Source organism: Lonchura striata, chromosome 5, assembly GCF_050655825.1.
Source record: "Lonchura striata isolate lonStrDom1 chromosome 5, ASM5065582v1, whole genome shotgun sequence".
NCBI lineage: Eukaryota > Metazoa > Chordata > Aves > Passeriformes > Estrildidae > Lonchura > Lonchura striata.
In genome coordinates this window covers 51,438,945-51,466,928 of record NC_140707.1, presented here as the reverse complement: position 1 = coordinate 51,466,928, position 27,984 = coordinate 51,438,945, and the positions used below count along the sequence as shown (strand labels likewise).

Below are 27,984 nucleotides of genomic sequence, written 5' to 3'. Positions count from 1 at the left end.
GGCACCAAGTAATTCATCTAATAAAAATCCTAGCACAGACGGAAAGTAAAACTGCGCAGAAAGGACTGACAGTGCTCACTGTGAGCTGCCTGTTCCTAGGAGATGAAGCATTAGAGGGAGAAGTTACACGGCAAGAAAGAAGCACACCAGCACACCTACCCCCGCAAGTGCTGCTCGGCGGACTCTTGCGCACCTGCCGGCGCGGAGGTGCGCCCTGCCCTGCCCTGCCCTGCCCGCGGCCGGCCGCTCCGCGACTCCCGGCGCACGCCGTGCCCCGCGGGGGTGGGCGGCGGCGGCTCTGCGGCACGGAGGCAGCGGGACTGCGGGGTCGCTGCCCCATCCCACCCGCAGCGGGACGCAACGCCGGCCCCAGCCCGCCCCCGACCCGCCCGGTCCGGCACGGCACACTCACTGGTTGTGGTAGCCGAGCGGGTCGGAGATGCACAGCTCGGAAATGTCCATCAGTCCAGTTTGAGCATTCCCAGTTGGAGGAGAAAAAGAAGAAAAAGAAAAAGAAGAAGAAAGAAAGAAAAAAAACACAAGATAACAACTAAACTGCGGCGGGCTGGGAAGGTGGGGAGCGCCGGGAAGAGGAGCCGGCCCGAGCCCGGCGGCGGGGCAGGGGCGGCGGGAGGCAGCGCCGCTCCGCTCCGCTCCCGCACCCGCGTGCGGACACACTGACGGCGGCAGGAGGCGGGCGGCGCGCAGGACACGGCCACGGGGGATTTCACCGCCCCGAGCCCCGCTGTAGCTTTAACGCCGGGAGACGGATGGAGACGGCAGGCCGGCTATTGGCTCCCGCGCAGGGGCTGGGCTTGGACGGCGGCTGGGGGAGGCACGGCCGGGGGGGCCGCCGGACCCGGCCCCGCAGCGCGGCCGGCGGCACCGCGCAGCCCCGGCCCGGCGCCGCTGCGCTCCGCCGGGACCTCCGGGGAGGGGAGCCCCGCTCCGGGGCCGCAGGAGTCGGGGCGCCGCGGGGCGCAGTGCGGGCCGGCCGCCGGGCTGCCCCTGGCACGGCGGCGGGGGCGGCGCGGGTGACACGGGTGACACGGGACAGCGGCTCCGGCTCGGTCCCGCCGCGGACCGGCGGCAGAGGCAGAGCACGCGTCCCTTCCCTCTCACCCACCGGTCTGTCTCTCGTGGACAGCGGCTGGAGAGTTTAGGGTTATGCAAAAACTTGAGGTAAAGGTGCCCCGTGGCTATTGACACGGCGTGCCGGCGGGCGACTGTGCGGCCGCACAGCAGCCCACACGCTCGGCACAAGGCTCCAGCGTGCCGCTGGAACATGCGTGTCCCAGGCGCAGTTACATGCGACTCCACAAACACGCGACTCCACAAACACTTCGTGCACATGCAGACCCGCGTCTCAGCGCGTCCACAGCTCTGCACTCGGAAATCTATTTTCCCATACCTATATTCATTGCCACAAACGTGTGCAGAAGAGCTCCCGAATCCCATTTCAAAGCAGTGTAATTTAGATGTCACTTCAGTGCAGTTTATAAAACCACACTGGAATAAGTCGTGGCATGTGAGATCAGAATCAGGCATTCAGGAAAACAGCACACATTCTCAGGCACAAAAAACATAGCTACAAACCCTCAGAAGTCTTTACAAACATCGAAACTGGCACATAAAACTAATTTCATGAAGGACACATTTTCGAAACTCTGCATATGTGCCGACTGCTGCTAGAGTCTGTGTCCTTTCACAGTTCCAGCACACGTTTTCACACTCACACAACGGTACTGCATATTTACAGCAACACACAAACACCTGTCTGAAGGTCCCTCTCCTCAAAAGCATGCGAACCTCTCGGGCATGTGCCTACCACACGCAGTCTTGTACTGAATGCCTGATTCACATGGAGCTGCGCTACAGGTTCTGCTTCCCCTTGCTACCTACTCTCTACCTTTCACACTGCACTCACAAACCTCACTTCTATCTGTCATATGCTTCTAGTTCATGTTTAGACATTTGCTGCTCAAATATATAAAAATATTTTTAAGAGGTAGACAAAAACCAGAGGCTTTTCTAAAACAAAAAATATATATACCTGGATAAAAGCTTCATGCTCTTATGCCAGGCAAACTAATTTTTTTTTTTTTTAAGTATAAATTAGGAGGGTATTTCTAAATATAAAACTCAGAATCTAATTTGAGGCAAAGATGTTCAACACCAGGAGAAGCAAAGGGCAGACTAGAGCTTTTTGGATGATGGACGTAATACAGAATAAAAAAAAATGCAATGTGGCTCAGCTCTAAGCAATAAACACAGGATAAATTAGGCTACAACTTTTCATGCAATCAGTATTTGTAGAAACTCAAGAATATTCAGAAAAGAAGAATGTCCAAATTCAAAGTCAGTGTAATTATCTCCTCTACCAGAGATCTTAAATGCATATAAACTAATGGTGTGCCCAAACTTGTCCCCAGGCCATATGAGGACAAGTTACATGATTCTGATCACCTATCTTTAAAGGATGTCAAGACAGAGGTCTTTTATGGTAAAAAGGTACACATCAAGACAGCACAGAAAACAGGTTAATAAAAAATGGAGATGCATTCAGTTTTAAGAGTACGGCAGGATCAGATTACCTGAGTGTTGCAGGTGGCACAGTTCAGATTATACATTTTTCCTCAACCAGAATTAACACAAATGAAGCATATATACATATACCTTTGTACACTTCAGTGATATATTATCACAGCAGACACTCTAAGACACTTTAAATGTTACAGAGACAAGAGACAAGCTTTAATAAGGCATTAGCATTAGTAGGGCCCAAGGTTGTAAGGAATCTCACTAACCACCTCGGAGAACATCTGACCAAGTAGAGGCAAGGACAAAACCAGCACCTTTGCATTTTCAACAGAAAGCTGAGGCCAGAGAGGGACTGACTGATGACTTAGTTGCCCCATAAAGATTCCTGTTATGCAGTAGGGTGAGAGGCAGGAGGTGGCACACAGGGTCAGGGTTTAAGCAGTTCAAGAGCAGTCAGAGTGTTTGCAGTGAGATGATTTTGGCAGAAAACATTTTTTTTTCCAGAAAGGTGCACCCTGACTGGATCCTGACTGTACAGAAATTAACTCTGGTATAGGCTCTCAGCAAATGGGAGACGAGAGTGGGAACAGCTTGGCGGGCAGGTCCTGCTCTCCCAATAGCCAATGTTTTAATTTTGCACTTTAACTTTTATCCAGGCTGAGGTGATGCAAGCAGGGAGCCATGAGATTGCCTGGCACAAGGTCCACAGGGCTGAATTAACTGATATAAACAGTACAATAGTAGGTTTGTACTCTGGAAATGGGCTGTTGCTGACAGAGGACTACCTGGGTGAGGTGGACGTTTGCAAAGTGGTGCAGAAACGTAATATTAATCTCTTCTGACCCAGTGCAAATGGACAAATTGAGCTTCCCCTGCCTTGAGAGTAATCTGTGCAGAGGTCTGACCCTCATTTTTGAGAAGAATAGAAAGAAATAGTCTCTGCTGGCTGGGCTTGATCTGCCAGCCTGAATTCCCTAAGAAAGAGAACAGGAATCCTGCAAGCTGATTTTGGAACTTCAAAAGGCTTCATCTTTTGCAAACCTCCACACACAGCTCTTCTCACAGCTTTAGCCAATTTCACTTAGCCCAAAGAGTAAAGAAGGAAACACTGATCTCAACATGGCTATCCTTCAGATATGTGTGAGTTTTAAAACGGTTCCAGGATGAAGTTAGAAAGGACTGCAAGATTATGCTGGTAGATGTGGAAGCAAAAGAGCTCTGTTAGGGTAAATCCAAGGCAGAACTCCAAATGGAACAGAAGCGCCATGCTTGGTTTGTGAGCACAGCCTTTGTTTCCTGCCCTGACCAAATCCTCCCCTGGAACTGCTGCTCTCTCACTGCAGGAGGGACACAGAGCCATCCCAGCCAACTCTGTCTGTGGCCTCTGAGCAGAGCCTACCCAGAGGTGCTCTGGCAAGTGCCAACCTTTGGGATGACTTTCATAAGGCAGCCTCTGGCTTTTGAGGTCACCTGTTCTCCTCAGACATTGTCCCAATGCAGAGCAACAACATTCCATCAATATTGGCCTTGGACAGATCACAATCAGCACTACAGGCTGATGGAGTGATAGGCAGTAGCAGTTCTTTGAGACATGCAGTATGGGAAAAGAAAAGAAAAAAAAGAGAAAGAGAGAAAGAAGAGAGAGAAGAGAAGAGAAGAGAAGAGAAGAGAAGAGAAGAGAAGAGAAGAGAAGAGAAGAGAAGAGAAGAGAAGAGAAGAGAAGAGAAGAGAAGAGAAGAGAAGAGAAGAGAAGAGAAGAGAAAAATTAAAAGAAAAGAGGAAAAAAAGAGAAAAAAGAGAAAAAAGAGAAAAAAGAGAAAAAAGAGAAAAAAGAAAAAAGAGAAAAGACAAAACAGAAAAAATGTGATATATGTGTCTAATTTTCCTGGCTCTTCCAAGATATAATGGATAGACTTTCTTTGAAGACTTTTCTCCATCCCTTAAGGACCAATCTGGTTTTGATAAACTGATGTTTTACTTTTAAAAAATTTATCATGGAATTATGATCAACTTTCCAGCAAGCTGACTGATTGACTGACAGAATTTTCATTTGGTATAATATAGAAGTAACCTGGAAAATGTGCCAAACCAACTTGATTTCACTTGTTGATAAGGTGCCCTTTTTTTTTTTTTTTTTTTTTTTGACTACGGAAAATGCAGAAGAGGAAGAGATCTAGTTACTTTTAGGGTTTTGTATAGTATTTTCCCCTTTTATGAAGGCTCTATTATTGTATTTGCACAAGGAAGTGGGTGAAATGCTTTCTGTACAGGGCAAAAAAAGATAATTAGGAGCCCTAAACTGGGCTGAGCAGTTTTGCGCACACAATTTTTTATCTTGTTTGCTGGGGGAAGAGGAGATTGATGACAAGAAATCTTTCCCAGCCTGTGTCTTATTTAAGTTACAGAGAGGTCATTGGGTTGAATTCAGAAGACAAGTCTTTCACACCTTTGAGGCCAGCAGAACTGCCTGATTTCACACTAGTCACTGTGTTACATGCCCTGATCCCTTTGCTTTGCAGGGCTAGTAGTCCTAAAGAGAAACTTAGGTACTCTAACCACAGGTCCCTGATGCCTGGTAGGCTCTTACAAATCAGTCTTCTTTATTTAGGGCTCTATTCTATTTTCCTTTACTCACCCAAACAAAACAGTTTGTTCTCCCCACCAAAAGCAGTGTCTTCTTTTGTATCAAACTCCAATAGATTTTTTTCCTGTAAAGATCAAATTGGTCCTGCAAACAATATGCTTCCATCTAAAGGTATCATGGTGAAGCTCTTCTATTTAAACAGAAAACAGTTTTCATGTTGTGATTTTCAAACAATGAACACCCATCTGAACATCCTTAGATGTGCTTCAAACATTAACTAGTTCTTTAGAGTATGTTATAATCCACAGTTTACAGACTGCCAAATCCTACCATAAAGAGGTTGTGTGGCTTGTCCCAGATCAGTCTGAGCAGATCTGTAGCACAAGACTCTGAATGTAAGTGTATTAAGCTTTACTGTCCTGCTTTAAATGAGAATTCTCTATCCCAAAACTCTGACCTTAAATTCTGTGCTTCGGTACAACAGTGTTAGAAGCCCTGAGTTAAGACAAACATAGTCTCTACATTGCCAATGAAAAATCAAGGCTTTCTTTTAATAAACATTTATAACTCTGCTTTTTTTCTATATGGCCAGTGCTGTTTTGTGTGGTTGTATATCCATTTTTGTCTTTGCACTGTTAATAGCAAGACTCAGTTCTACAGCAGAACATGTTCCTGCTGATATCGTAAATGAAAGTTCACTGCAGAGACACACATGCCCAAAGACAAACCAAGCAAAGAAAATCTAACTTTTGTAAAATTAAAACAGAGCATCAGAGTAAGAGGCAGGCACAGAGTATTTTACCAAATAGGAAAGAATAAAGACAATCAGAAGAGAGACATTTCTTTCCAGATTATGGAAGAATTTGTAATAAGAAACACAGAGAGAGTCAGGAGAGGAAATTATGTAGCTGGGATTATGCCTTCTGCTCTTCCTTGCATCATCAGTTATCTGGGAGATTCGATAAGAACTTCTGTTCTACTTGCCCAGAAACATAGCAGTGTATCTTCTTTCATGTTTTAGCAAACTACTCCTTAGTCAGTCTCTGCCTAACTGTTGTTTAACTAAGTGTACAAAACCTTCCTCAGAAAAGACAGGTAATTAGAGAGACAGATTGATCTTGTAGGCTTAGAAGATTTCAGTGGAGACCTGTGATCCAGGTCCAAATTTTGATCTGTTGGTGATCTTTTTTCTATGATATGTTACACTAATCCTCAGATGGGTTACTGTGGTCAGGCAGAACATGGCCAGGACCTTGACTGGAAAGGGATTTTTATTCACGCTCACAGCTACACATAATTTACTAGCACAGTAACTACTATTTCCTATACTCTTTCAATTTGCTGGGCAAAGCTTTCAATTTGCTGGGCAAAGCAGAAATTAATCCTTCCCCCTCCATGATCCCAGGTGTCCACAGAGCAGTAGCTGGGCTATTTGCTCAGCTACCAGGAGGAAGGAGAGAATACAAGGCATCAAGGAATCTTTACCTCTGCTTAGCTGTTGCAAATCCTCCATCACAAGTGTGGCCTTCCTAGTATGGTATTTCATCCTGTCAGATGGGACATAAAGTCAAAGAACATCTTTTTAACTTTAGCTTTCCTAAAATTGCACTAGCTTCAAGTACACTAGCTTCAAGTCTGATATTGCAAAAGGCCAAGGAGGACAGTCAGTAGAACAGGGGATGCTTGTTCATTGCTCTGATTTGGGGAGATGATCTGCTGGTTTCCTCTCCAAGCCCATCCATTCTAATCACCCTAGGACCCTAATATTCACAGTATCAGCTTACTCACTGGATTGATCAAGAGGAATACCTGGCTTGTCAGGAGAAATAATGGTTACTTACTCTTATGCTGCATTCCAAAAATGAAAACTTCTGGCATGTGCATTGATAGTGCTGAGTGCCCTCAACCCAGAAAAGGAGTGGAGCTTAAAGAACCAAAATTGTTCAGAGTTACTATTGGTAAGAAAGTATGCTTACCGAGGGTTAGGCAGTGAGGGTAAAGGGTATTTTTTCCAAGTCTGTGACGTAAGCACATGCAAGATAACTTATTTCCCAGCAACAGCAATGAGGTAACTGCAGTTTGAACACAATGATGTGACAAAAAACAGTGGGGAAGCGTGCAAGTTCCTCTTAGCTGGGTTCTCTGGGTAGGTAACAGTTATTTTAGAACATGAGGTAGGTCATTATAAAGAAGAAAAGCAGTGAAAGGACTTTCCTTTCCAGGGTGTAAGGGATGAAAAAAACAAGGATAAAGACCTTCCTTTCCCTGCAGGAACCTCCATCTGGCCTTATCTGGGCACAGTTGATAGAAGACTATTGACTCCATCAGGTCAGTCAGGCCAATACAGAGGACCTCACCAACAGTGGATCTATACAAAAGTATTTAACAGTGAGATGAACCTACAGGTCCCATGTGACATTAGCAAACTTGATATAGTTTCTGTCTGGCAAAAGGAGAGATACCACAGGACTGTTCTTCTGGTCATCATCTCCAGCCTCAGAATACTCCAGTTTCTAATAGTAATGGACTACAGGTTTTGGTTAGAACCACACACAACATGCCAGCTTCATTCTGGTATGCTGCGTCAGCAGCAAAACAATCTCAACTCTCTTCTGCTCTGAATCTCCAAACAGTTCCATTAAACACATTACCTTTTTTAAGATTTGTTCTGTACTAACTTGAGTGTTTCAAGAAAAATGTAGATTTTTTTAAACAGCTCCCTCTTGAGTTTATATATTACTTGATTAACATTTATTTCATTTGTTGGACAGGAGCAAATTGCTGTGGCAGATTATTTGATTAGGCAGCTTTGCCAACAAAACCCATTCCAAGCTTAACATACTTTGCACTTTTAAGTACCATTATGAGTTACATATCTGCATTACATTTAGACACCTTCATGGAAAAGTGCATTAGGAAACCACTGTTCTGTCTACACATTATTAATATTCAAAAACTATGCCTACACACCATGAATAATCAAGTTTTTGCAGTACATTTTCAAAAAATAAAGAGAAAAAAATAACAAGAAAAACAATCCCTGCTTATAGTACAAAGCATCACTTAGAAGAGGCAGTGCAACTCAGAACCACAGCTACGCAATACATGAACATACAGTGTCAAAAGATTAGCCAGTCATGAAGAGACAGATGCTGGTTATCAGATAAAAAAGCTCTGCCTTGCCAAGGAAAGAAGAAGTCTCACCAGCTCAGTTCTAATTCTGTTGTGCTGCTCTATGTATTCCAAAAGACAGCGATCTTTCTCATGTGTGGAAGTACAAGCCCCTGGACGTCTTTGAAAAGTTCCTGTTGAGTGAGTTACAAGTCTTAAAGTTTCTCAGAGATCCCAATACAGATGCAGTTGTGGGCAGCAGTAAAATTGTCTCCTGACAGATTGGAACATGTGTCACTGGATTTCAGCAAAAATACCTTCATCCTTCATAGTCACATGTTGCCAGCTTCACCGTTCCTATGGCAGCAGTAGAAAGGATTACTTTTCAGTATCATTGTTAAGGCAAACTCAAACCTCAGTCCCATGTGGTTGGAGAGTGACTTTGGTGCTGCAGCCTCCTAGCAACAGGTCCTTTTGATCTCCACGTTGCTTACAAAAGAAAATCTAGTACTGTTCTTTTGCTACTTTCTCGAACACCTTTATTTTAGTGGTGATGAATGACTACCAATGCCTCCCCTCTCTGTTCCTCTGTTGAACATAGCAATCTTCCATTAAACATTTCCAGTCAGCTGAACTCAGTAGCACTCAACTCATTTTTTAGACCTTGCCCCTCAACATTTGGCAATATTTCATAACCACTGCAGTCAGCAACACAGTAAAGGGCAGGCTTTTGTGACGTAACTTCCAGAAGTTGCTGCTACCAGATTTGTCTGGGGACAGCACTTCTTGCTTAACCCATTGCTTTTCCAGAGAAGCAAGAAGCTGGACAGAAACAGAAGAGAAGTAAGACAGTGGGAAAGATTGCCACTGCTTCAGATACACTGCTTAACTACCAGTGATGTAGCACCCAGCGGGCCCTGCCTTGCTAATGAGATAGAAGGTTGTAGGCAACAATACCACATTGAGATGCTACTTTGTTTCAAGTGGCTCATTTCATGAGGATACTCACTAAAGTGACTGGTCAAGGGGCATGGTTAACACCAACAAAATACAGAAGTCATTAGCCATCAATCATATGGGCTGAATCAGCCCATTGGGCATTGTAACCATAGGCAGGGCAGCTGCATTCCAGCCAGACAGGCTAGTGCCTCTTCCAAAGGCACTGTGGGGATGATGGTCATCAGCCTGCAAGACAACACAAGGCTGTGCTCATTCATATCCAACAGGATAGCTGGCCAGCCTGTAAGGATGTTCAGATCATGCTTTGCATGTCCCACTGCCAGGCAGGTAGGCTCTGCTGGTGGAGATTGTGCTAATACTTCTCTGTAGACAAACATAGATGATACCCACCGGAGGAGCAATAAATAACTCCAAGGGTTGCACTAGGATACAAACCAAGAACATTTAGATTTGACTATCCACTTGCTATTTAAGGAGCACTTTTTAAAAAAATCTACTACAGTTCATACACACAAGGTACAAAAGCAACAATATAAGGTCTAAATATAAGGTCAAGCTATCAAATGCCCATTAATGAGATGCTTTAAGTCAGCTGAACTGAAAAGTGAGAGCTTATGCTCTTATGTTCCCAGACTTTCACCTACACACTGTGGAGCAAAAGATAAGCACTCAGATGTCTCAGTGATTAGCTCTCCCAATAGTAAAACATATCCAAAAAATATAGTGTCTTAAAAGTGGTGTAAGAGTTATTAAATGTTTGTAGGATGACCATGAGCATCACATGCATCTAGTGCTCTCAAGCAAGGGTCAATGCTATCTACAATACCCTTAAAGGTGTCCTGTAGAGATTTGTCAAAATAAGGTATGGGGCAGCCCGAGAGAACCAGAGAACTGTGGCTTTGTTGGCATTGCTATATTATTTCACCCAGCCAAAACCCTTGACACAACATAAATATCCCCCAAGCCCCTCTCTCTAAAAGAAGAAATTGTTCCTCTAAAACTAGAATGAGAAGCTGGGTCATCAGATGAGGGCAAAATTGGTTTAAAAGCCATTAAGAAGAAAGCAACCTAGGCATTCAGGAGCAATCACAGCTGCTTGGGCTGATCAGGAGAGACAGAGGGAATTATTTATTTATGGACTTCCTGCTCTCCCTGAGCGGATCTCTCCACTGAGGCAGCTTTAAGAGGAGTGGGGAGTAGAAGACAGGTGAAGCTTGGAATCCTCTAGAGATTTTCCTGGTCTGGGTCTCAGGAGAGTTAAACACAGTTCTGCTCAAAGCATCCTGGAGCCATCAACTTATCTTTCTCAGAGCAGGAAAGGCAAGAAAGAGCATCACAGAGATCTCTGCTGGGATGAAGCACATGGAGAGCCCCAGGCACCCAGACTGCCATGCAAGCTTTGCACATCTTTCAGCAAGATCCCTTTAGAGCAATAGTGCTTGAGTATACAGCCATTTCTCTCTTCTTGTGGTTCAGCTGCTTCCCTTTAAACACAGATCAAGTGTCTCTAGGGACCCAGCAAGCATTTAACAGACCTGCCTGATGGAAGGACCTCCAATGAGAAAACCAAGACCTGAAACTCCCAACAGACATCCTCAATTCAATCCACATCTGAGAAAGCAACCCTGAAGTTACATGCAACCAGACTCTAACTGCACAGAAAGCATGTCAGTCTAGTCTGTAACCAAAGATCACCTAAACATTTTAAACTTAAGGGGAGGGAAAGACTAGCAGAGTAAACATGAAGAAATATGTGAACTGAAAAAGGTCAGCATGGAAATGCAGAATTATTGATATGGTATTAAGAATTCCTTTTAAAGATACTGTACTCTCTTTCTGAATGCAATTTCTTACTGTTTCCCAAAACTGGAGGATGAGGAGGAGTTATTCCCTAAAATCATAGTTGATAGTTTTCTATCAACTGTTCCCTAAAAGAACACCCTTCAGTATTCAGAGATGACCCTTCAAAACAAACTAAAAAAAAAAGCTGTTGAGACAGACAGATCTGTCCAGTCAGTCAGATCTGGTAACTATCTTCTTGTTCTGGCTTTGGTCAGCAGACCAGAGAGGGGTACAAGGGTGTGGAAATTATCAACCACTACCAGAGTCTTTCACTAGAAGATGTTGCAGAACTAGTGTTACAAGAGGGTCACTGATGGGGATTGAACAGATTATGAGAGAGGAACAGCCTGCACTGTGTCCATTCATGGCTGCCTGCAATTCATTACTGATGAAATGCCAGAGGTTGGGATGAAAAGGGCAGGAGCAAATGGTAATCTACTGCTTTAGACACATCTTATTCAACTATCCTGGTTTATTTCTGCTTAGCCTCTGCTAGTATATCTTGCATTACTCCACACCAATAATCTTCTTGCTCAACTCTGGTCTCAAATCAGGACATTGTTTTGTGCCATTAAAGCTACTGCAAAGGCAGCAAAATAACTCATTATGCATAAAGTACTTAGGGAAACTAAGAGCAAGAGAGTATCATCTTCATCAAGGTCAAGGCAACCTCAACATCAGAAAAGCACAAAATCTGACCATGAGGGTGTTTCAGCAGGTCCTAACTGCCTCCTTCCAAGTCTGTTCCTCCCCACACATAAAGGGATTTCTGCTACTTGTAAATATATAAAACCAGATTTGTTCTTACAGTTTATATTCCTGCAAACAAAGGGCAGTAAAAAAGGGATCTGTTTTCCTTTCAATAAAACAGGTCTTACGTGGCCTCTCAAAGGAAAATTCTTGCGCTGCCCATTCAGAGACAGGTTATGTTTTTAGAGTAGTGTAACCTTTGTTTCCCACTCTGGGAAGCACATCATTAAGCACTGACAGCTACATAGCCTTGAGAGGGAAGTGCTCCAGAGATGGCTGCAACCCCCAGGGAACGAGAACCAGCAAGCTTCTCCAAGCAAGGGCTCTCCAGGGAGCTGTTCTGCTTTGACCATTGACTTGTGGCTTTACAGGGCCAAACCAAATAGACTTCTAGTTCATAAGGGCTGGGGTTATTAATTTGTGTACTTTAGCATATGTTGTTTAGGAAATTGAATCCATCCCTTAGTTTGCTAAATACAGCTTTAGGTTCTAAAATCCTTCAAAGTCTGTAGTGTCCTTTGCCCCTTCATACTCATGTACTTTTTATTTCCCTCCCAACTTGCTAAAAGAAAAAAAAATCCATTTTGATTTTGTTCCTGGCCACTTGAACTTGCTTTCAGAGCATGGCACACCAACTTTCCCTGCCACAACGGTCAGATTACAAACCAAAATAAGAACATTTCCCTCCCTATTGCCTGGGCACAGGTGGCCCCTGATGGTACTAGTGATGCCCAGTGTTCACCTCCTTTTGTTGCAGCCTTTCTTTGGGTGAGAATGTTACCACATATAATCAAGATACAATTTGAAATAGATTAACTTAAGGTGGTGCAAGAGGCACTCATTACTATAGAAACTTAATCTGTTTAGACAACCAATGAGCAAAAATAAAGCATCCTCAAACTGGCAGGAGAGCATCCACAATTTGTATTTTCGCTAGTTTAAATGGATTGTTCCAAAATCAATGCAATTTAAAGTGTACATCTTACTTGTGTAGAAAAGATATTGTCTGAACTGAGGCAACAACAGCACTAGTGTTTTCTGTCCAAGGGTGCAACACCCATTAACAACTACTACAAAGCAACAGGAAGAAGCAGCTGAGGAGGTAGGGTCACTTTCTTGCAAACAGCCTGTTAGGAAATACTGCATTCAAACTGACTGCCAACAAGCACCCAAGAAAGGGCATCCAGAAGTGACAGACAGGTAACAAAAGTTTCAGAGACATCCCAGTATATTCAGGATACTCCCTTGCCTGGGAAACAGGAGGGAAAAAGAATAAAAAAGCACATGTGGGTGCTGCTTTGGAATGTTTTCTGCTGTTCATGCATTACACAGAGGCACGGAGTTGCAGTCAGCAGAGGATGCAGATTAGTTCTTGTAAAGCAAGTAGTGGACAGGGCAATAATGTACATTTTGCAGCACTCCTGCCCTATGTCTCTGGCATCCAGGGCAGCCCACAGAGCCTTTATGAAGAAAAATCTCTCAGAAGATGCAACAGCCTTTGTGAGAGGCTGGGGCCAGAATCCAGCCCTGTCAAACAGCTGTCCTGCCCAGGATGTGACTGCAGCTGGCGAAACATGTTAGCTAATGAAGATTGAGGCAGGCAGGCAGAGACATCCCTTCAGCCTGTTAATCCACTTAGGGAAGGAGAAGGGAAACCTGAGCTGAATTACTCTGTTCCCTGCAAAGGAACTGTGCTGTCCTGGCTTTAGCACCCTAGGCAGAGGAAATCCAGCCAGAGATGGGCCAGGGAAAGCTCTGAGTGCAGACTAGAGCTTTTGGGAGACAGGAGCGAGAGCTGAGGCAGGAAACCACAGTCCCTAAGGAGAGTCACAGCAGGACTTTGTGTCCACTGGGAATTAATGAAGTACATTGAGTTTTACTTGCCCTCTCATTTGGAGAAAGCAAGAAGGGCATGTAAGTGGGCTTTTACACAACATCATGGTAGTGAGAACAAACGCACCTTACACACTTTCACTGCACTGAAATGGTTCCTAAGAATCAGATTCCTGGGTTAGCGAGTCAGAGTGAATATTTGTGTCCCAAATACCCTTCCCAATATTGACAGTATGCCAGCATTGCCTCGTGTCTGCCTTAACTGGCAGCTTGTAGGGATGATGGGCGCCAATCCCAGGAAATGTCAGATTATCCTTAACCACCAGAGGGTGCTCCCCATCTCAAAGACAGAGTCAATGTCACAGATGCACCCAGACAGCCAGAGGAGCCCTGATTTCCAGCAATCGTGGAATCCAAGCAAGGGAAAAATCAGAAAATTAATAATAAATAACAATTAGCGATTCTGATCCTGTGCCTCACTTCTGTTTCCCCAGCCCTCCTGGCCAGGCAAGCTAAGGTCCCATTTCCCATTTGTCCTCTGTGTCCTGCTCAGTCAGGTGATTTTCCTCACGCTGAAGATTAAATCACTTTTATTCATTCCTCCTGGATCGTGGATCCAGAGCAGGAAATAAACACTTTCTGCTTGTCAGGTCTGCAAAAGTGAGACTCCAGCTTCCTGCCCCTGGGCAAGGTTAGGATCATACCCTCTGGTCAAACACAGTTTTTGCAATTGAAGGCCTGACATTATCCCTGCACTGCCACAACCGTGTGAGGGCCACTAGCCCTTATGTTGAGGTTCACCTACCCCACTCTGTCCTAAGCCAGTTTTCCAGAGAGCAGAGTGCCTGTTGTGCAGGGATGCTTCAGGATGGTGTTTTAAAACATCACTCTGGGGGCACTAACACTGCCTAAGTCTATCAATAAGACACCTGTAGGCAAAGACTGTTTACTTTGGTAATGCAGTGACCCACAGGCTCCCTCCTTCTCTCACTGAAGGGAAGCAGAAGTGTGTGACTGGGGTTGGACATTCATGAGCTGTGCACCTGGCAACACATCACCCTGTGCCTCAGCTTCCTGCTTGCATAGGTTAGAAGTAATACCCAAGAGTTGCATCATATGTGGAGAACAGAGCAGTTAGGATGAAATCACAGTGGTTATATTCCACCCTGAGATTCAGAAGAGAGCTTAAAGCCTGCCAAGTAAGATCAGACACCTATGCAAAACAGACTAGCTCTGCTGACGTGTTTGGCATAACATCTGTTTGTCCTAGCCCCAGCTTACTTTGATAGTCCAGGTCTATATATCCCATGGGGAAACCAGCTCTCACTGATGGCTCCCACCCAGCACATGTGCTGCCTCTTGCTGTCTGACCCCTACAAGAACAGATTGTTATATTTTTTAAATTGCTCTTTGCTCTCCTTTTGCCACTAATGCCAGGCCCTGCCTAAGGGGATTTTTGTGAGAGTTCCTGCACTTGGGTACCCTGGCATCACTTTTCCATGTGTTGTCTTTAAGACACACAGTACATTTATCTGATGAAACTGTTAAAACTGAGCAATTAAGCCGCTGCAAATGACACTCATTCAGTCTCTCATACAGGTTAAAATATGTTTGATCAGTTTTGCTTACTTTATTTTCTGAATGAACCATTATCTGCAGCACATGTGGGAACCAGTGCTTTCCAAGCCATAAACCAGCCAACAGTAATACTAGTCATCCTTGAGAGAGGCATCAATTCTACAGCCTAAATAGTCCAACAAATTCTTCTTTGGGTATTTGCAATAGTTAATAAGGGAGAAAAAGGGGAAAATATAAGACAAAAACATTTTATGGCACATTTCTTAGACACCTGTAATAGACAACTCTAATCTTTACAAACAAAATGTCAGGGATACATGACAAAGGTCTACTTCCTCTACTATCCATAGCATTCTCTCTTCAAATTATAGCAAATATCAGACATGGCATGGAAAGGTTAACCAGCATTAAGTTTGTACACTCATCATCCCAACACCATTAACCTTTTACTTCTCAACTTGACAGAGTTTAACACTTCTGGATTACAGTCACTATATACTTCATAGAATCAAAGAATGGTTTGGGTTGGAAAGAACCTTGAAGATTACTTAATTCCAACCCCCTGCCATGGGCAGGGACACTTTCCATTAGAACAGGTTGCTTCAAGCCCCATCCAGTCTGGCAATGAACACTTCCAATGATAAAGCAGCCACAGCTTCTCTGGGCAACCTGTTCCAATGCTTCACCACCCTCACAGTAAAGAATTTCTTCCTAAAATCTAATGTAAATCTACCCTCTTCCAGTTTGAAATCAATTTCCCTTGTCCTACTGCTACATACCTTTGTAAAATGTCCCTCTTATATTTGTTCCTAAACAAGAACATAAGTAGTCATCAAAATTGTAGTCATTGAAAATTATGTACTTTGAATGTTGTAATTCTGCATACTTTCAGTAATTCCTTGAGCTTTGCCATTCTTCCTGAATATCTGACAGCAAAGACTTCTAAAGAAATTTCCTAGCCCTAGTGACATTGTCCTTTTGCACATTGCTGCTGGGGAACTTATTGTTTTAATTACTGTTAGTAGGCTGTAAGTTCTCAAATATCCCCATTTCCTTCACTGTTAAGAAGAAGAGCATCTGGGTGTCAGTTTTGCTCATGATGGCAAATTATAGAATCAGATCTGCCTTTCTCACTCACAGAAATTTGCACTTCAGTGGAGAGTATAACATGTGGAATACATAATATAGAAATGAGCAGGTTTTGACTACCTGCATTTAGTTGATCTGCAACTACATGAAATGGCAGCACTTAATCCAAATGGAGAGGCTGTGACAAAATGATCCTAAGCTCATAGATCTGCAAACCTTGACAGGACTCATGAAAGAAAGACAAAAACTATGTGTTAAATACAGCAGACTACAAGTGAAGTCAAGAGTTAGGAAAAACCACAATTGTGTTTACTTGTAAAAAATGCTCTTAACCTTCAAGTACATATGTACTATTTTAGAGTCCATAATTACAGGATCATATTTTTTTTCACAGCACCTCATCTCAGACTGCACTCAGAAGGGATTTTTACTATGTAATGAGCAGCTGCTTGAGATGCTGGTTTCTGCTCATTGTTCAGGGTGTGGCCCCAGGCCTTATTTACTGCACATTATTCAAACCTAGCTCTAGAGAGTTATTAATTTCCTTATGTGTTTTTCTATGGGTTTGTCATTACATTGTCCAAGAGCTTCACTACCCCAAGATCATTTATTTCCACATACCTCTATGAGAGGAGAGGGTATTTTTATTCCCATTTTATGGATGAATGATTGAACATGGTGTTAAAACATATCTGCTAATTCTGGGTGCCTACTCCAAGACACCAACAGCCTGACTGATCCGTGCTTGTACAGCACCTCAGGTTTAGTGGACTCTCATTCAGTTAATTTGCAGGTTTAAGCACTCAGTGTTTCTGTAAAGTAGGTCCTTTGGGACTAAAAGGTCCCCTATAAAATAAGGAACACACAATTAAACAACCCCTGGCATAGCAGCTGCTTCAAAAAACCCCGGAAACTATCATATAGAAATAGTCACATACAGAAAAGTCAACTGTCAGGTCAGAATTTCACTGCCTCAGCTGTAAAAGCTTCCCTTTCTCTCCTGCAGTGCCTTGTCTCACTCAATACACACCTGACAAATGAGGCAGGGGTCCTACAGATGGTCTCTTTCACTGTGTAACTCTGATTTACCTCAGAGCAGGTCCATCACATGCAGTGAATGAGGCAGGGGTCCTGCGAAGGAAACAGCATACAGTGATGTAGCTAAAACATGAGTTGTACAAGACACACAATCAGGTAGACAGAAGTGCTTGAAGAGGATAACTGGTCTTTTTCCATCATCCAGTTTTTGCATTAGTACCATTTTAAATGCCATTTTTAGAGTTTGTTGTTACTTTTACAGCAAAGAAATTCTGTCAGGAAGCATCACAATGACACTTTTGTGGATTACCACATGGGATGAATCCTCCACATGGGCTGCTACAACCAACCAAGGTAATAGAGTAAATAGGATGCAAAGGTAGCTCATCCTCCTTTGTGAAAAGCATGAGGAGCATGAAACACTGAATAAATTTCAGACCCTGGTGACAATTGAGAAATCATGATGCAGAGGCTCCTCCAACCATTCAATCTAAATCATGCCTCTCTCCTCTCTAGCCCACCTCAGCCTACTTTCTTCTTTTCACTGTCTCTGCCTTCCCATGCTAACCCTTTCCTTTGCCCTCATCTCACTCCTCCAAACACTATTCCCCCACACTCCACACCCTCAGTCTCTTGTTCATCAACTGCTTATAACTATTTGCTTCCCCTCCTCTCCATTTTGCCCAGCCCCCCTTACCCTGTCTTTCCATTCCTGTTTGGTGGCCCCACTTACTGACATTAGCAAAGAAGAATCTTCTTGATTTGTTTCTAAATGGAAGGAAGGCATAATTCAGGACTTTTTCTTTAAAATACAAAAATTGCTGGTTTGGAAAAAAAAAATTCCATGAACAGTGGAAAGTGGCAGTGGTATGATCAACTGAAATGAACCCCCCAATGCAACAGTAAAGAAAAAAGATGGTGATACTAGTCTGTTTGTTGTATGTGGCAAGGGAAACAAAGATAAAATCTAAGGAAGTTGGTTAAGCAAGAAAGAGTGCTGCTGCCATCTCTTTTGAAGACTTACTGTGGTTGGGTATATTAGCATTTGGATGGCAGGCCTTTAAAGGAATGTGGAGCACTTGTACTCCTTTGTAAATGATCCTGGTACCTTATAGATAGTAGTGCTTATTTGATGTAAGTGTGCACCTGCACACATCTCAAGCTTACATCAGCTGGACATACATGTCTTAATAGATCACAGTCACAATAAAGAAGGCTAGGACCAGGTCAGGTGTGAGGTAAATCCTTCTATCCCAACGGATAATGCTGTGGCAGCACTGTTTTTTTCAAAACAGGCTGGAAAAATATCTGTCAAAAATTTTAGCCCCTCCCAGACAGTCTATTCTAATGCTTCTGTATCAGTACCAGTTTGTAACATCAAACTGAACTCTCCCCATATTGCAATCAAAGTCCATTTACTTCCAGCTCTGTCAATATCAGACATAGTAAATGGCTTCAGTCACTTCCTCTTGGACAAAGCCTCTTACTATTTGAAGATACATTCCCCAGATCTTGCCTAACATCTATATTTCCAATACTAACCAGTCTAACAGAAACAAATGAGCACTTCAGTCCTTTTAACTTAATTCCTGGGCATCCAATTTTGTCACTTGGAAGGCCAGAGTTTATAGGAAGATCCAGAGCAAGGCACAAGGTTCCAACTGGCCTGCTGGCCTGAAGTAGACAAACCAAATTTCCCCTCACTTCCAGGGAAACACAATGAACTTTGAAAAAACAAAAAAGGGAGGGGGTGGGGAACGTGAGAGCGTTAACCCTTCACTACGGCAAATCTCCCACCTGAATTCAATTTCTCACACATTTTCAAAATCTTGATCTGGAATTTTGGGAAACTTGAGAAGATATATTCTGATAAATCAAGTCTATAATGTGTTACATTCTCTATGTAGGACAGCAGAATTTCTTAGCAGTCTTTGATGAGGCTGAGAGCTGTTCCCATGTCCTTACATCCAGTGCTGTGCCTTGAGTACAAACCAGACTAACATGGTTCCCTGGAAACTGGAAGTCCACATCCTTGGTGCATGTAGGTATGAGTGTACACAACAGCCAGAATTGTGACCAGAAATGTCATAAACTTAAATTTGTGGGATTTAATATTAATTAGATAACAGATATTTGCCTCCAGTGTTACAAACTGTGAGCTCCCAGGGAAGCCAGGAGCCATTCCATGAAGACAGGAAAGAGAGGACCCTTCTCTGCCATAGGTGTTGTGATGGGGGAAGGTGGGCTGGCAGCTCCAAGGCGCAAGCAATGGCTCTGTACTGTGTGTTTGCACAACTGCTTGGGAGCGGATCCCTCGGTGATGTTATTCACAGGCCTTGGCCGACAGTAAATAAGACGGTGGAGCTTGATTCATGAGGGATGACAGGAAATCTATAATGTGTGGGTTCTATAATCTGCTCGCTACTGCGTAGCAAAATGAAAGAACAACAGTCCAATTACCAAGTCCTTGCTGATCCCAAGCACATCCTCCAGATCTTGTTCTGCTCAGAGCAGTGGGAGTTTTTTGGCAACAATGGAAACCAAGCTCTGGTACATGCCATCTTACATTTTGGGATGGCAACAGTATTTTGGAAGCATCAGACTGCCTTACAGTGGATAAAAATGCAGCCAAGACTGTGGCATGATCTTCAGAGAAAATTTCTGCTGAGTTTAGTTCACCATAGGGCTGTTCTTGTGCACACTAACTGCTGCACTCCACTGCAGGCACTGTCTGTCCCAAGGGGCTGGCTGAGCCAGGGAGCAGTGATCTACCCAGCCTCTTGCTCTGTGGGGGACTGTGAACATCATTCCGCTGTCAAAACACAAAACAATCAAAATATAGCTCTACAAAACTGAAAACAGGGCTCTGATCCAGCAGGACACAGCAGCCGGGATACAAATGATGTCCAAAAAACACCTTAAGGGGAAGGAGACAGAAGATGGGAGGGGTATGTGTATCCTGGGGCCAAACAGAAGAGGACTGGCTGAAGCTAGTATTCATACCAGGTGCAGAATTGGCCCAAAAGACAGCAGGGATGAAGGCCATGTCAGAAGCAACCACAGAGCAGACTGCCCTCATACCACCAGTGCTGAAGACACATGGAAAGACGGAAGAAGGTTTCTTGCAGACAAAACAGCCATGGTGGTAGTGGGAGAGAGGAAGGCTGACAGTTCCAGACAGAAGGAGAAGAAAATAATTTTGATTCCTACTGTGCAGTGTCAGAAAATCCACAGGGAAGCTCAGGGCTGGGAAGGGCTACTCAGAACCACTCAGGTGAGGATCCTGGTAGCCTAGAAGAGCCAGTTCTCTCATTCTTCTCTAACCAAATGTGTGTGTTTCACTCCTTCGGTTTCTGGCCCATAACACCTTTCAGATCTATTTTCTGTTCTCTAGGAAAGGGGCAAGGGGAACCTTTCCCATTCTGGCAACAGGTAAATAGGATGTCAGGATGGGGAGAGCAGAACAATTTCCACTCGATCCCTAGCAAAGGCCTTCTTGCTGAGTGCACACTCTGGGGACTGCTGTCCTTTCCCCGCTTCCCCCTGCAACAATCTGCTGCCACCTCCCCTCCCTTGTTATCTGTCAGTAAACAGTAATTAAAGAAGTGGCCTGCTTGATAAAGCTCCCGCCTGCCCTCACACGGTGCTGCCCTCTCGGACGTGTCTAATTAAAATCCTGATGAGAAGATGAAGAAATCCCAGCAGCTGGGAGTCTGCTGACTCTCTCCGCGCTCGGCCTCTTCATTACTGACGAAGAGGCAAAGAGATATAAAGGACCCCGGGAAATGCTCCGACAGCCCAATCGATACAGCCTTTTGTGGAGCGTGATGGTCCGCCCAGGACTGCTTTTTGAACTGTGTGGATAATGAGGATGTGGAGCGTGGCTCGCTGCATGGGGCGGATGGGGCCAGACCCCCGACACGGCCACCCCAGGAACGCGCTCAGGGCCCCGCAGCTTGGCAGCCACCCCCCCATACACGGAATGAATTCACACTGTTATAATAGCTGGGGCACTTGCCTGCCCCCCACCAAACCAGGAATCATTGCTTGTAGTGCCAGAACGCTGTCAAACCTGTAAGCACTCCATCAGTTCTATGCAAACACGGAGCGTGCGTCCATGTACGTACAACTGCAAAATCCTGAGGGCCAGCACAAACCTTCCCTGAGCAAAACCAACACCACACACAATGTGCCTGCCAGTGGGCTTAAATGTCTGCTTATACATGAGAACGCTGTGTTTTCACTGCTGTCCCAGGATTTTGTGCTAGAGGTAAAATGTTGGTGTGCACAAAATGAAACAGCAAAGGTTTACACGTGTGCACGGCAATACCGTCATTGTGAATCACTATAACTATATTTAGACACACTTCACTTCATGCAAATATATCCAATACATGGTATAATTCAAGTGGGAGTTGTTTAATGTGAGATCAGCTTTACCTGGAAACGAGCCCATTTTCACCGTCCAATTCATGTTTATGTCAAACACCAGAGATTTCCCTGCTCTCAGTTTGAAGATGAAAGGAATGGTAAAAAGGTGGAAGTAGATCTATACTTTCTAAAGTTTGAAAGCACATGTCAGGCACCTGCATCCGTGTCCCTTCTGAGACAGCAGCAAGCCCACAGGAGGAACAGCACCTGGGGAATTAAGATCATGTGCAAGAGTGGGAGTGCATACATGGTTGCAAATACAAGTGCACAGTGTATGTGCGTGAAGGACATACACATTCCACATGTGAAATCCATAAAAGAGTGAGCTTTAGTCTGAGTTCACACCTCTTGCTTCACAAACCACTCCTGTTCATGCAATCAGCAACAGTGCAGCAAGAATTGGTTCCCTTTTCAGAGTCCCATCTAAGTCCTTTTATGCAGTTTATTCAACAGACTCAGTCATTTTTTTCCCATTCCCTCAATTGTAATTACTTTTGCAGACCGCATGTACTGGGAAAAAAAAGAACAAAAAAGAAAAAGAAAGCTTGAGAAAAATATATTTCATGAAAGTCTTATGAAGTAAAAAAAAATATTTATTTCTATTACAATTGCCATAATCTCTCCCCATTGTCCTGCTTGTCATGCCAGGTTCAAGGAAAAGGAACAAATCATTCCTAGACTGGTTTAACACTGAGTTAAACTTGCCAAAAAACCCAAACCACCTCAAAATAGTCAGTAGCAAAATACAATCAGCAACAGCAAGAAGTGATCAGGCAAATACAGAAGTGGATTCAATGTTAAAAGCTCTGGAATGCTACTACAAAGGGGTTTTGGAGAGTCCACTGGAAAAGACGAACAAAGAGGGACAGCAGATGAGAGGTCCCATGGCAGTGGTGACAGAAGCACTGTCACTGGGAAGTTCAGAGCTTCTCTTGGTCCTCAGCCTCCCCTGGCAAGAGATGCTGTTGTGCAGATCAAGGCAGCAGTGCTGGATGCACAGAGCTCACCACGCAATGCCTGCCTGTCCCACTACCTGTACTTGATGGAATGACACATTGCTGCAGCAGCTAATAAATAGAAGTAATTTGATTAGCTTCCCCTAACTAGCGATAAGATCCTGACAAACCCTTTTTAATGCGTTTCTGGAGCAGGATGAAATTGTTTCATTTGGCGAGCAGGGCCCCACGGGAGTTGCCTCCAAGCTCCTTTAGTGAGAGGTAAAAATATGCCAATCATTAATGAGGGGAGAATTACAGAGACTTTAATGCAATCAGAAAAGAGGAGCCCTGAGGCAGCTGGGGAATAAAACCTGCCCTTAAATCAGAGGCAGGCAGCCGGAGCATGGAAATAAAGGCATACACAAGCGTGTACATGCACACACACGCTTGCCACACACATAACCAGACCCTGCAGAGCTGCTGTAAATACACTGGGAGTTTTGCCTGGGCAACAAACACCTATCTCAGCAAATGGTATCCATCTTCCCTCCAAAAGATTTTAAAAATCACAGTAAACTATACCCATTTGGCAGCCCCCTCCCTCTGCCAGGTGAGGACCAGTGCCAAACAGAATTGCAGGTTTAAACATTTAAAAAGCCAGGGCCTTTTGTGAAGGAGGCATATTAGCTGCTTGGGTGTCAAGCAGTAGCAGCAGTGGTGCAGCTTTGCCAAGTGGAAAGGTGCCTCTCTCAGGGCCAGACTTGCTGCATGAACACAACATGTATAAACTGCTCACTGTCCTGCACTCATGCCAGAGGCAACATCTATTATATGGTGAAAGGCACCTCCTCCCTTCCCCTTTCCACTCCCTCCTCAACCACTTCAGTGAATTCCCTCCCTCATGCACAAATCATGTAACATTTATTCCTTAGAGAAAGAGAAGTTTAAAGCTGCTGGCATTTTCTCTGGCACTGTGGCAGGCCCTAGTGGCCTGGCTGGTCTGTATTTTGCAGGAGCATGTGTGTGTTCTTTCATAAACTCCTCCTATGAAATAAAGCATTCCATCTTGCTGCGACAATGCTCTATCCCTTGCTTACATAATACAGATGGCTGCATCAGCACAGAGCATCCCAGAGAATGCTAGCTCTCAGTTTAATGGCATAAAAAGCAGGACAGGAGTTTTCCCATATCTCTTTCAGATTCATCTTGTTTACTTGAAAATAATGAGCAAGAGTACTGGGATATCAAACACCAGACACCTTTTCTCTGCCAGATACATAAAACATGATGCTACAAAGACTGGGCATGCAGTACTTCAGCCCTTTTTCCTAGTTTGGACTAGCAATAACATACAGAGAAGCAACCAAATGGCTGCTGAAAACTCTAAGAGGAAAATCAGTTCTAATTTCTGACTTTAATATACACTTGAAGGGATGTGAGACAACTGTTTGTTCCTCCCATAACTCCTGCACTGTAGGGAGAGACTGTGGCACCCCTGCCTTCTGCTAGGTAGAATGACTGTCCTGCTTAGCTTGCATGGAAACAATATACTCCTGTATTGAGAAAGCGAGGCTGCTGCTCCTTCTGCCCCTGAGATGTATCAGACACCTCTGTCACAAAAAGGCTGTGCTTCTGCACCACATACACAACCAGCCATTTAGCCCTAAAGACAAAGAAGTTACAAAGTCACTAAGAGTAAAATATTAAGAACAAGTGAAGAGGGAGCTGTCCTGAGACATAGAGCTTGAAGCTTAGCAGGTAAGTTAAGGTACACAGATGGCACATTCCCAAACATGCATCAAGCACAGAGCTGCAAATCCCACTGTTAAATGATCATAGAATACTCATGCCCAGATAAGGAGGTCTGCACATCCCTCAGCAGCAACTCCTGCTGGCTACTTGAACTCTATGATGATGAGCTCCCAAAGTAGTACTGCAAAGCTCTGTGTAGCTGAAAGTTTGGAATGAAAAACACCTCAGAAGAAAAGAAATCCTCCAGGGTTCTCCCAAATTCAATGTATCTGAGAGATACACAGAACTGTTGGGTATATCGCTCAGACAGACTGCATGGCCTCAAAAGTCAAAGAAATCCCTTTCCAGAAATGCAAACAAGTGAGAAGACACTATCACTGAAACCATCAAGACTGCAAAAATAGCTAGCAGGAAATTCAGCATGACTATAACACAATGCTGTCTAGCATCTAATTTCTGCCCCTTTTGAGTCAGGGCAAATTTTGGCCCAAAGTTCCTGTTGAATTCAGTGATTTCTTCCAGTCAAGAGCTTTAGGCTATTCAAGACACTTACTATACCTCTTCCTTGGTTCCACTTCTAGTAGTGATCCAGGTTTTACTGTCACAGTCCAACCTAGTTTGTGGTGGCACTCAAGCAAGCAGAGCAGCCTTGTGTCTCCCCTGAGCAGTGGGCAAAGGTCTGAGATGGTGTCACACACTGTGGCTCCACACACAGTCCTGCCTTGCTGCAAGCAGCTCCTTCTCATTCTGGTTTGTTATGATTAAAAATGCACATCACCCAGCGAGGCCTTGGAGTGGAACTCAGCTGGAAATTGGATCATTAATATTCCTTCTCATGCCCATTGCCACAATTTCTTACCTCTCCACAAGCAATTGCTAACAATGCAACAATTGAGGGTCTCAGACTAAAAGCGAAGTCAAGACTAAAATGTCCATTGTTACTTCAATTCATCAACCTTTGTCCATACCCTGGCATCCCATCAAACTTAGGCCAATGTGCTGCATGTCAGCTGTCTTTCAACCCTTGGAACTGCCTTTCCCCAGTTTATCTACCAGAAGGTCTTAAGATCCACATCATCTTAAACCATCAGAAACAGGATTCAAGATTATCCTCATTCCCAAGCAGATGCAAACACAAGGAAAAGAAACAATTAATTCAAATAATCTATCCACTCATGGTTTTAACTCTTGGTCACCACACCTTCCACACAGTTAAAGTAATCTAAATGGGTTGGAGAGATAAATGCAAAGAGTAGAACATACCATATGATGGAGAATCCTACAAATGTACAAAGAGGGATATTTCCTTGTCTAGCAGAGTTACCTACAGGAGCTCACATCAACAGGATGTGCTGTCACTGCTGCAAATTATTAACTGGGCAGCCTAGGAGATGTGCAACTCCCCCACCACTGCTAAAATGATCCTTTGACAAAAAGGATCCAGAAGACTAGAAATGGCACAGGACACAAAGCAAGTGATTGAAACCCCATAAGTCTCATTGTATGCACTCATTGGCCTATTTGAACATACCTTCCTGGGTGGTGTTTACATCAGACAGCAAAAAGCACAACACAGTCAGGACTACAGCATTGATCATGGAAAAACAAAAATTAATAGGCATGGAAATTAAATGAAAACATGAAAATTAATGTTTTCTCTTGGGACATTAGCATTATCTCTATGGACATTGGTACCAGGCAGAAGAAGTTTGTTCTTGCTGAAATTCCTTCAGCTGTGTGCTGCACAGTGTCCAAGAGATTGAACATCTGCTTGAGAAGTGGAGAAACCTGCTAGCCAGCATCTAGCATAAGGCAGCTGGGAAAACATCACTTCTTGCTAGAGTCTGGACAACAACAACTATAAATTTTGCTCCAAATAGCTGTTAATTCTCCATCGCCTTACTCAACTACTCAAAACTATTTCCTCCCAGTAAACCATTTGTGTCTTAGGTGGATAAACTGTTTGGGACTCAAAGGATCTGTTACATATCACTGAAATGCCCCTCAGGCTTAGAAATTGCTTCATGTGTCTCTCCATAACACAAATACAATACAAATATCTCCAGAATTAAGTGCTTGCTAATTATTACAAGGGCATGATTTAATTTTAAATTGCTCCTGCCACACACAGATTTGCATGTTTGGCACTTGCATTTTAATGTCACTGGTTTTTTTAGTTGTATTTTATGTCAGAAATAATAATTTTCAATGAGAAAAGTCTGACAGTAAAACACATAGCTTCATTACCAGCCACTTGAGTGCAGAAACATGAATGGTGGCCATCTCAGAGTAACAGGCTTCATGAATGTACACAGCAGTATCAGCTCAAAGGAATTCAGAGGAGCTGTCCCATCAGTGAGATGGAATAAATAAAACCCCGCCACACCAATTTGGGATAAGCACAAAGAAATAAAAGAAGAACCAGAGGGTCTGAAATTATATTACTAGTCTTACCTACTTAAAATATGTACACTTTCCAAAACTAAAATCCTAATAAATTTACTATGCCACACCACAGACATTTCTCTTCAAGGAAGAGGAAGAAACCACCACCACTGCCTGTTCCCTTTGGCAGCTCAGTCAGTTGTTGGCACCTCAGCTTAGCCCTCTGTTCAAAAGGGCAGAGCCTTGATGGCTCCTGCAAAGCCAACAGAGCTCCAGCAAACACCAATCTGCAGTCTACAGAAAAGGAGGCAAGTCTTACATACATTGAATGTATTTTAAAGAGAAAACAGATAAGAACAAAGCTCTGCTATAGGATTTGTCAGCTCTGGACTCCTTTGAAGCTGTACAACATGCAATCTCCACACAAGGACCAGTGACGTCTTGTGAATCACTGAAAGTCACAAACTGTGGGTACCTCAGTCATACAGCCTTCTGTCAATGCTTGAGTGTCAGCTTTTCCTACCTGAACTGAGAGGCAGATCCTGAGTTTTCCTAATCCTCCAAGCCCCAGCCTCCCAGCATTCCTGGGGCCAACTTACATGCCTTTCTAGACATCCCTCTCTGTGAGCATGACAAGGGCAGAGCAGAGGGTGCTCATGGCAGTCTTGCTCAGGGAGCACTGGCTACCATGCCACAAATTAATTTAACCCTCAATTTATTTAAGGGGGGTGGGGGGGAGGCAGGGAGAAAAATATTGAAAGATTTCTTCTTTCCTGCCAATTTTTCCTATCTTCTACCTCAGTTCTGGCTGGATTCCCCCTTCCCCCTGTCCTCAGCTAGCACTGCCAGGCTCAGTCCTCCTCACCCTAGCCCCCCCTCCCCAAGGACAAGCAAAGTTATTACAATAATGAATTAGCCAGGCTGCTTACTGCTGCCAGTGGCGAAGGCAATTATCCCACTCCACGTCCCCAGCCACCACTCAGCTCCCTCATAAAGAGAGGCTTTTGGGGCCGCTTTGTGCTTTGATTGGAAATGAAGAGATTGCTAATTAGGGAACCCCTGCTGGGATCGGGCTGGCAGGAACAATGGTGAAACGGACGGAGCACACGTCCATTTAGAGAGGGGGGAGAAGAGAGAAATGTGAGCCCCTCT

At 44.0% G+C, this 27,984-nt stretch overlaps 1 protein-coding gene across 4 annotated transcripts in view; it reads right to left on the bottom strand.

Moving 5' to 3' along the window:
* The window catches only part of ESRRB (estrogen related receptor beta), a 128,599-nt gene that overhangs the window by 82,751 nt on the left and 17,864 nt on the right, over positions 1–27,984 (bottom strand). Inside the window, exon 3 of one of the 4 annotated variants that reach the window (XM_085582171.1) lies at positions 17,378–17,419. The exons of 1 other annotated variant lie outside the window; for it this stretch is intronic. In XM_085582171.1, coding sequence (XP_085438297.1) covers positions 17,378–17,419 — 42 coding nt within the window. Of the gene's footprint in view, positions 1–412; positions 715–17,318; positions 17,420–27,984 lie in introns of those variants that run through there. 2 more of the 4 variants (XM_085582173.1, XM_085582172.1) reach the window with 2 other exon arrangements.